Genomic DNA, 8,896 nt, shown 5'->3' with positions numbered 1-8,896 from the left:
AGCCCTGCCACCGCCCTGTCTGCTGTGACCCCTGCTCCCTGCAGGAGGGCTGCTGCCGCCCCATCAGCTGCTGCCCCACATCCTGCACGGCCGTGGTCTGCCGCCCCTGCTGCTGGGCCTCCACCTGCTGCCAGCCCATCTCTGTGCAGGCGCCCTGCTGCCGCCCCCCCTGCTGCCAGCCTGCCCCCTGCCGCACCACTTGCAGGACCTCCCCCTGCTGCTGAGAAGTACACTGACTATCTAGAACAAGCAATCAACATTCTGAAAAAGTCATACTCCCACCTCTACCTAACAAACCTCCTGCCCTGAACCATCAAGACCCAAGTCAACCAGAGGATGAATGGAAATCCAGGCTAATCAATTAAGACTTGGGCTATTCTCAAGTCTTTGTAACAGTATCAACTCCCTTCTTCCCACTGTAGATCTTAGGTCTTGTGGCATGCTTGTTTTCTAATAAACTTCTCTTCTTTGGCCTAGCAAATACACATTTGGTTTTACTTATTCATTCTAATTTTTTTCATTAAATTTAAATAAAATGGATTGATTGCCTACCATCTGCAAATCACAGGCTAGATGGTTTACAATAGAAATTAAAATGGAGTTAAAAATGTTCCCCTAAGAAACTTCTAGGGAGATAAATGAAAGTCATAATAACACAACTAAAAATTAGAAAATGAAAAAAAGTACAACACATTTTGGTGTCAACAGAGAAATCACTATTGAATGGGAAGAAAGACTGAAAAGGGAGCTAGCATTTTATATGGGTTAAGATTTCAGCATGCAGATCTAAGGGAAGAGGGCATTCTCAACACTGGTAATAGTATGCACAAAGGTATAGAGAGAGGGATTGTTCAGAGGATAGTTTGGCTGGGAACCTGGACATATGTAGAATAATAATGGAAGATAAATTTGAAAAATGTGTGTGAATACTAACCAAAGGAGTATGCCCTTAATGCAATAAATACTAAGGAGCTGTTGGAAGCCTTGGGGCAAGTGAATAGAGGACAGGCATTGGGCATCAGGATGATTCTTATGGTAGCTGCTTATCAAAAAAGAAGGCCAAAGGCTAGACATAAAATAGCTATACAGAAACAAATCAAGAGGCCATTGTACTCGTCCAAGTGATACACAATAAGAACTGACCTAAGACAATAGCCATGGAATAAAGAAGACACAAAGTGTATGGCAGACATAGAAACCCAGAAGGTATGTTACCTAATATGAATGTGGGAAATAAGAAACAAGAATTAAATGTGTTATTGCAGCTCTAGAGAAAACTCTTCTGGTCAGAAGACACTTAAAAGAATCTAAACATATTCATGCTTATTTACTGTGTGTTTAAAGTTACTACTCCATAGCATTTCTGTTCACTAATATTTCTATTCTTGAGCTATTATAAAGTATTTTTTTAATAGGAAGCAAAGCGTTTTAATAATTAATTGATCCTGGAAAACAGCATGGATAAAATAAAATGAATTGATGTAGGAGGGAGAGACAGAAGTTTTATACCCAGCTCTTCTGGCTGTGTGCTGTGTGAATAAAGCAAGTCACTAACCTCTCCAAAATGCAGCCCGTCCTGGACTCAGTAGTATTCTAACATCAACTGATGTCAAGAGGAAATTAAAAGCAGTCTGTACCACAACATCAGTGTTCCAACTTAAAACTATGAGGATGGATGGTAGTATATTTGACTCTTTTCCTTGATTCATCCCTCCTATCAGTACTACAATGATTTGTATACTAGAGCAAGATATGAGACAGACTGAATCTTGCTTTCTGCCCAGCCCTTTAGTGCTCAGTGCATAATATATGATTTAGTAAACATTTACTACTTATAAAAACAATGATGTCAGTCTCTTTTTTTTTAATGATGTCAGTTTCTAGAACTATACAATCAAATGTTTGGACAAGGTGATTAATTTTTTGATCTCTGATATTTGATGATTCCTTCAACCACTTTTCAACTTCATACCTATAGTCATGGTTATCATATGACGTGAACATCTTTCTTGACAGTAGCATGAATCACATTCTAATGTAATTCTATCGCTGCACAAACCAAAACTTCATAAAAAGCTAACCATGTGCTTCTATTCAAGATTGGAAGGAAAGAATAAACCAAACACAAGTAGCAATAATATGCTCTTTTGGTTACCACTTCTTTTTTTTTTCATTTCCCCCCATGTAACCCTACACATTCTTCTTTTGACAACACACATTCTTTCTTTTGACAACCACCAAAATTGTTTCAAATTTATTTTACTGAAATTTATATACAGCTTTCTGGCTGTGTACTCTGTAAATGGAGCAAATCACTTACCTCTCCAAATTATAGCCATTCCTAGATTCAACAGGATTCTAACATCGATTGATGCTGAGGGGAAATCAAAAGTGGTCCATACCACACCAATCCCTTTACACTTATACCTTAAGTATAAGGTATATTTAATCTCTTTGCTCTTATACCTATTGAATGATATTTGATCACTCATTTCCTACACTGCCTTATATACATTGTAATCCAGAAAAAGTATCTCCTAACTCCTGCTTTTTCTTTTATTGATTCCCCTTCATAAATTCAATTGTCATGCTCTTTGGTCTAATATCATTTCACAGGACACATGGTGTAGTTACATAAAATGATAAACTGAAAATAAATCCCACCTTTAAGAAATACTGTCCAGATAACTCACATAGCAGTGATTTTTCTCTTTCATAGAAAAATATAAATTACACTTAAAATTTTATGTGATATTTTCCTAATTACTGGCTACAAATTTTAGTCCTTCTTTTAAATTCATGCTAATAAAATATCCACAGTAAATTGGGATGGAACAGTTTTTGTTCAACAGGTCTTCCTGACTGATATTTTCTCAAGTCAATGTGTGAAGTTCAGGAGAGATCATGGAAATTGGAGAGATCCAATTTCTGGAAAAATCTATGAATTTCTATGAATGTGAAGTTTATCAGAGTTTCTATCTGGCTGAGTGTAATAAAAAAAAATATAAACACAGTCTTACATAAAAGACAGTCAATTGTTAATAATTTTTTTCTGGAGACTTGAGTTTGGTGAATATGACCCTAAAATCACATTATCTTATGAGTGAGAGTCACTTTGTCAGGTGATATGATCGTAAATGCAGAATGGAAGCTGAGACTTGAGGAGAAATTACAGCATTATTTGGAAATGAAATAACTATTTCTACCAAGGACAAAAACATTTAGTGAGTATTAGCTGAGCAATAAGGAAAAACCAATCTGGGGATGCATTTAAAATAACTCGATATTTGAACAATCAAAGGACTCTGGAAAAGCTTGTTTAAAGAGTAACAAGATAAAAATGCTGCCCATCACAAACACAGGAACTAGCCAAGACCTATAAAAGGCCCAAGTGGAACAAGCAGCTCTAACTCAGAAAGTCCACCAAGCAACCCAACTCTCAACCCAGCTCCTGACCATGGCCTGCTGCTCCACTAGCTTCTGTGGATTTCCCACCTGCTCCACCAGTGGGAACTGTGGCTCCAGCTGCTGCCAGCCCAGCTGCTACCAGCCCAGCTGTGGTGGGACCAGCTGCGGCATTGGTGGTGGCCAGGAGGGTGGCTACGGAGCTGTGAGCTGCCGAGTCAGGTGGTGCCGCCCTGACTGCCGCATGGAGGATACCTGCCTGCCCTCCTGCTGTGTGGTGAGCTGCACGCCCCCAACCTGCTGCCAGCTGCACCACGCCCAGGCCTCCTGCTGCCGCCCATCCTACTGCGGACAGTCCTGCTGCCGCCCAGCCTGCTGCTGCTACTGCTGCCAGCCCAGCTGTTGTGAGCCCACCTGCTGAAAGCCTTCTAAAGGAATCCTGAGAAACTGGCACGAGCCAATGTAGAGTCCCAACAAACTTCTGAGCGCTAATACCCATAATCCAGCTTGCAAACTCTTGTCACACGGCTACATAATTTTCCTAAAATGTGAACTTATAATTGAAGACCAAAAATATTTCATAAACCTGGTTATGAATAGAAGTCCTACAAGGTTAAGAGGACTATGTAAAACTTTACTATAAGTATCATCTGAAATAGTTCAACAGCTCATTGGATTTGGGATTTAATAAAATTTTTATTCTTGAGTGATGAAGTCATTGTTGGAGCTTTTATTTGGAATTTGTTATTGCTATCGGGGTACTTGGATTTTTCAAAATCTCAATAACTGTGATATGGCAGTATGGTTTTTCTTTATTTTTGTCCTTTTATAAAGGTCTTTAAAAGATGGTTTCCCTTTGTTTTACCATTAAATGGTCCAATATTCTGCAGCCAAAATCTATGATTAAAAGAATCTATCAGTATTTAGAAATTATTTCCCAAGGTCCTCACATGTGCAAACTGATGGGCTAGGTGTTCCAGAAGATCGATTTTACAAAAAAGGAATTTTTATGTCATTTAGCTTCTTGAGGTGTTACCAAATCTATTCATTTCATTCATATGGGATTCTGTGTACAATTCTTTCAATTATCGAGGGTATAAAAGAGTAATACATAGTTGGAAAGACAGTAAACACAAGATTTCAAAGTACTAGCATAAGATGTAAAGGCACCCGAGTTCTTGTTCCCACTTTGTAACTAAGAATCCATGGATTCTTGAGCAAGGCCCTTCGCCTCCCTGGGCACCAGTTTAGAAAGCCTGGAAAATAAGAGAACTGACTTTCATTGCTTACAACATCCCTCCCAGGCATAGGATGGATTATTTCCTAAACAGGTGATGCACTGACAATTAGAGTCTTAGATGCCCAACAGGGAAAAAGTATTCAATGGTCAAATAATGTTGCATGCGTTTTCACCATCTTGAAGGTTTATAAAGCACATTAGAAGGATTGCTTAGCCCGGTGATGGGTATTAAGGAGGGCACATACTGCATGGAGCACTGGGTGTTATACGAAAACAATGGAATGTGGATCACCACATCAAAAACTAATGATGTATTGTATGGTGACTAAAATAACATAATAAAATTTTAAAAAATTAAAAAATTAAAAACAAAGCACATTAGAATATTAAAGAAAGCTCTATAACTATTACTCCCAAACTGATTTAGTCAGGGAATTTATTTATTTATTTATTACTGACTTAACATCCTGTAACACTAGTATTCCTCAAAATATACTTTGGAAAATGATGAAAAGGAATTTCAACTAATGTTTCTAAAACATCTATACAGTTGTTTCATGTATTAAGTAGAAAATAAATATTCATTACAGGAATGGATTTAAACAAGCATGATACTGACATTCACTATGCCCATTCTTATACACAATGCGTCTAAAACATGTTCAACACTCTATGTCCCTCATATACTACTCTCTTATCTTCCAACAGATTAGGAAGACTTAGGTTGGATGCACCTTTGACTTAGAAGGCTTCAGCTTGGAAGCACCAAAAGAGCCAGGTTGACATTCAGAGAGAAGATCTTATTACTTGATTTAGAATAAAAAGTTGGGGATATTCGGGTGCCTGGGTGGCTCAGTTGGTTAAGCGATTGCCTTCAGCTCAGGTCATGATCCCAGGGTCCTGGGATCAAGTCCCACATCGGGCTCCCCCTGCTCTGCGGGGAGCCTGCTTCTCCCTCTGCCTCTGCCTGCCACTCCCCTGCTTGTGCTCTCTCTCTCTCTCTGTCAAATAAATAAATAAAATCTTTAAAAAAAAAAAAAAAAAGTTGGGGATATTCAACCGGTTGGTATATCAACCACATCTTATCACTCAGGAACCTAAGTAAGGCAGAGGCAACTGAATTAGAGAACTATTTAAAATGGATTTTAAGGAATTGAGAGACACCCCAAAATTTACAGTAAAAAACCCAGAACATTGATCTCTTAAAGAAAAATAACTCAAATATTAGTATCTATAAACAGAAGGCAAACATGGAATAATAAGAGACAAACACATCCTTTCGTCTTGTGGTACTATTTGGTCTGGGCCCCATCGCTTAAATGAAGTAATGAAAACCAAAGAGAATACACATAGTAATAAAATAGTTTTAAATGTAAAGTTACTGGCATTCTTTTCTCAAAGAAGACCACAGATGGGGATATCCAGCATTTAAACAGGACAGAAAATCTAACATCACAAATGATTAAAACTTCTTACTCTATTTGTATTAGAACCAATCAAGAATTGGATTTAAGTGGTAAGAGGAAATAATTTTATTTTCTTGACTTATTTAGGGAAGATAAGGGAATATTCAGATTAATCTGTGGCAGAAAAATAGAATTCTCAAATTTTAAGTGTCATACCTTATGTGATGGTTTAATCTTATATATCAACTTGACTGGTTAAAGGGATCCCTAGATAGCTGGTAAAACATTATTCCTGGCTGTGTCTGTGAAGGTGTTTACGGAAGGAATTAGCATATGAATCTATAGAATGAGTAAAGAACATTGCCTTCACCAATGTGAGTGGGCATCATCCAATCCATTGAGCCCCAAATAGAACAAAAAGACAGAAAAGGTGAACTGTTCTATGGCTCAAGCTGGGACATTCATCTTCTCCTGCCCTCAGACTTCAGTGCTCCTGGTGGGACTTCTTAGGCTCCATATTTGTGTGAGCCAATCCCTCAAAATAAATCTCTTTCTACCTATTTATATATATCTTACTGGTTCTGTTTCTCTGGAGAACTCTGGCTAACACACCTAATAATTCTCTGAGGGCAACTAAAGACCAGAAACATGAAAACTGAGTTAAGTTTTGCACCGAGGGAGATGCTGTAAACAGTGCCACACCAGAAAAGCCAGAAATGGAGAACTAACAGACAACACTACTATCTCCAGTGCCCTTATGAGGAGGTATTTCAACTCCTCAAACATATGAATTTTTTGCAAGGGGAGATAAATGTTTTTATTATTTACCATTTATCAAAATCAAATATTCAGCTGAATTTAAATATGAATTAAATAGCTCCTGAGATTGTAATGGTGATAAATCTACATATTTCAAACATCCACAGTAAAAATAAATCAGCTAATCAAAGAATCTGTGATATAGATTTGCTTAAGGAGAGGAAGCAAAAAATTCACATACCTTTTAACTCACATTTGACATGGGATTTGAAAATGTCTTAATTCTGATTTGGGAAGAGTTATGATCTTAACTCAAAGCTGTCATTTCTGGAGAAGCAAAACTAATTAATACCTGGTATTCTGGTTCAAACTCTGTATTTTAACTTCCATTTCCCTATAATAGAATCCATACTCAACAAAGGCCAGGTCACCTTTCACTGTACCTACACAAAAGCTTCATCTTCATCCTCATCAGTTGTTTCATTCAAATTATATTAACTTTCAGCGAGTTGGACTAGTTTCTAATATGTACAGTAAACTGCATACGGCAGATCTAACACACCATAGTGTGTCATGTGCTCCAGTGTTAATACACTGGGTATGATTTTTATGCAGTTAAGGACATTTAAATCTAGAAGACACCCTAATTTCAAAGTTTAGATGAAGTCACAAGTCAAATGGATTAACCTTTTTAGCACTTGAGATTTTCTCGAAGTGTGCTTATAATGGAGTTAAAAAAATAAAAATTTCCAGAGAAGTCCTAATAAATAGTGTTATTACTCATCCAAAGCTCTGCCTTTCTTCCCTTGACTCTAAAAAAGTTTGAACGTGGACAAATTTTTACATCTTTCTTTTACCCTTTGATTTTCTCTAGAACAACTGCTTACATGGAAAACAGAGTACTGACTGTAGTGGTTGAAAGAGTTTACGCTGGAGTCAGATGATGTGGGTTCAAATTTCAGATTCACCACTTGCTGCTGTGAGCCTGGGCAAGAGATGTAAATCTGTTTGAGGCTTGGTTTCCTTATACGGATGATGGGAGTAGCTATAGGCATGGCTCATAGGACTGCAGTAAAAATTAAATGAACTGATAAATGTAAAATAGTCAGAACCATTTAAGCACCTAAGTGCTCCAGAAATTGTGATCAGTAACAATTCATCCACATTTCTCAGTCCCCCAAAAAAGCATCCCTTTCTGGCCAGCTGGATCACTTTGCTTCATAGTCAAATTGAAGATGAAAAAGATAAAGGGGCAGTGGTTGACACTGGAGCCATGATGCTGGGAAATAAACTGTCATGTGAGACCCAAGGGCCCGATTATCAGGGTCAACACTGAGTAATACTGACACTCCTTAAAGGTGAGGCATCAATTATTCATAGGGCAATGACCAAATTTTAACAAATATGGGGGATTATGGGTTATGTACCAAATGAACGCCAATAACTACTTAGCTGTGGTAAAGAATCTTAATTGAAGACCAAATAAAATGAACTTATAAAGGCTTTCAGAGGTTGAACAAATAACTCAGGAATAGGGCAATTATTATTCAGAGACAGATTATTTATACACAAACAAGGAAGAGATTTTGAGAATTATGTAAATCATAGCTAGTCAAGGCTTATAAAAGGCCCAACATGGAAGTCACCACCAAAACTCAAAAACTTCTCTTAGCAACCCAACTCTCAACCCAGCTCCTGACCATGGCCTGCTGCTCCACTAGCTTCTGTGGATTTCCCACCTGCTCCACCAGTGGGAACTGTGGCTCCAGCTGCTGCCAGCCCAGCTGTTGCCAGACCAGCTGCTACCAGCCCAGCTGCTACGAGCCCAGCTGCGGTGGGACCAGCTGTGGCACTGGTGGTGGCCAGGAGGGTGGCTACGGAGCTGTGAGCTGCCGAGTCAGGTGGTGCCGCCCTGACTGCCGCATGGAGGACACCTGCCTGCCCCCCTGCTGTGTGGTGAGCTGCACGCCCCCAACCTGCTGCCAGCTGCACCACGCCCAGGCCTCCTGCTGCCGCCCATCCTACTGCGGACAGTCCTGCTGCCGCCCAGCCTGCTGCTGCTACTGCTGCCAGCCCAGCTGTTGTG

General features: G+C 39.1%; 2 protein-coding genes across 2 annotated transcripts in view; both read left to right on the top strand.

Annotated features, from left to right (window-relative positions):
- The first annotated feature begins 3,001 nt into the window (after positions 1–3,001).
- LOC102747413 (keratin-associated protein 9-3-like) lies at positions 3,002–3,826 on the top strand. Its single transcript, XM_006745149.2, has one exon. The coding sequence runs from the start codon at positions 3,458–3,460 to the stop codon at positions 3,824–3,826; it is 369 nt and encodes a 122-aa protein (XP_006745212.1). The 5' UTR covers positions 3,002–3,457.
- Positions 3,827–8,492: 4,666 nt separating this feature from the next.
- Positions 8,493–8,896, top strand: part of LOC145717455 (keratin-associated protein 1-4-like) — a 2,938-nt gene continuing 2,534 nt past the window's right edge. Inside the window, exon 1 of the mRNA XM_081805965.1 lies at positions 8,493–8,893. Within this exon, the coding sequence (XP_081662091.1) occupies positions 8,512–8,893 (382 nt within the window). The 5' untranslated portion in view covers positions 8,493–8,511. The remainder of the gene's footprint in view (positions 8,894–8,896) is intronic.

The sequence above is a fragment of the Leptonychotes weddellii genome, chromosome 15 (assembly GCF_054177405.1).
Source record: "Leptonychotes weddellii isolate Sample4059 chromosome 15, ASM5417740v2, whole genome shotgun sequence".
NCBI classification, from domain to species: Eukaryota; Metazoa; Chordata; class Mammalia; order Carnivora; family Phocidae; genus Leptonychotes; species Leptonychotes weddellii.
The sequence above is the reverse complement of the archived record's forward strand: the minus strand, read 5'-3'. Positions and strand labels throughout refer to the sequence as shown.

What these genes read in the sequence shown, in the direction of transcription:
- LOC102747413 (XM_006745149.2), top strand. Translation starts at nt 3,458, where the DNA reads ATGGCCTGCTGCTCCACTAGCTTCTGTGGATTTCCCACCTGCTCCACC.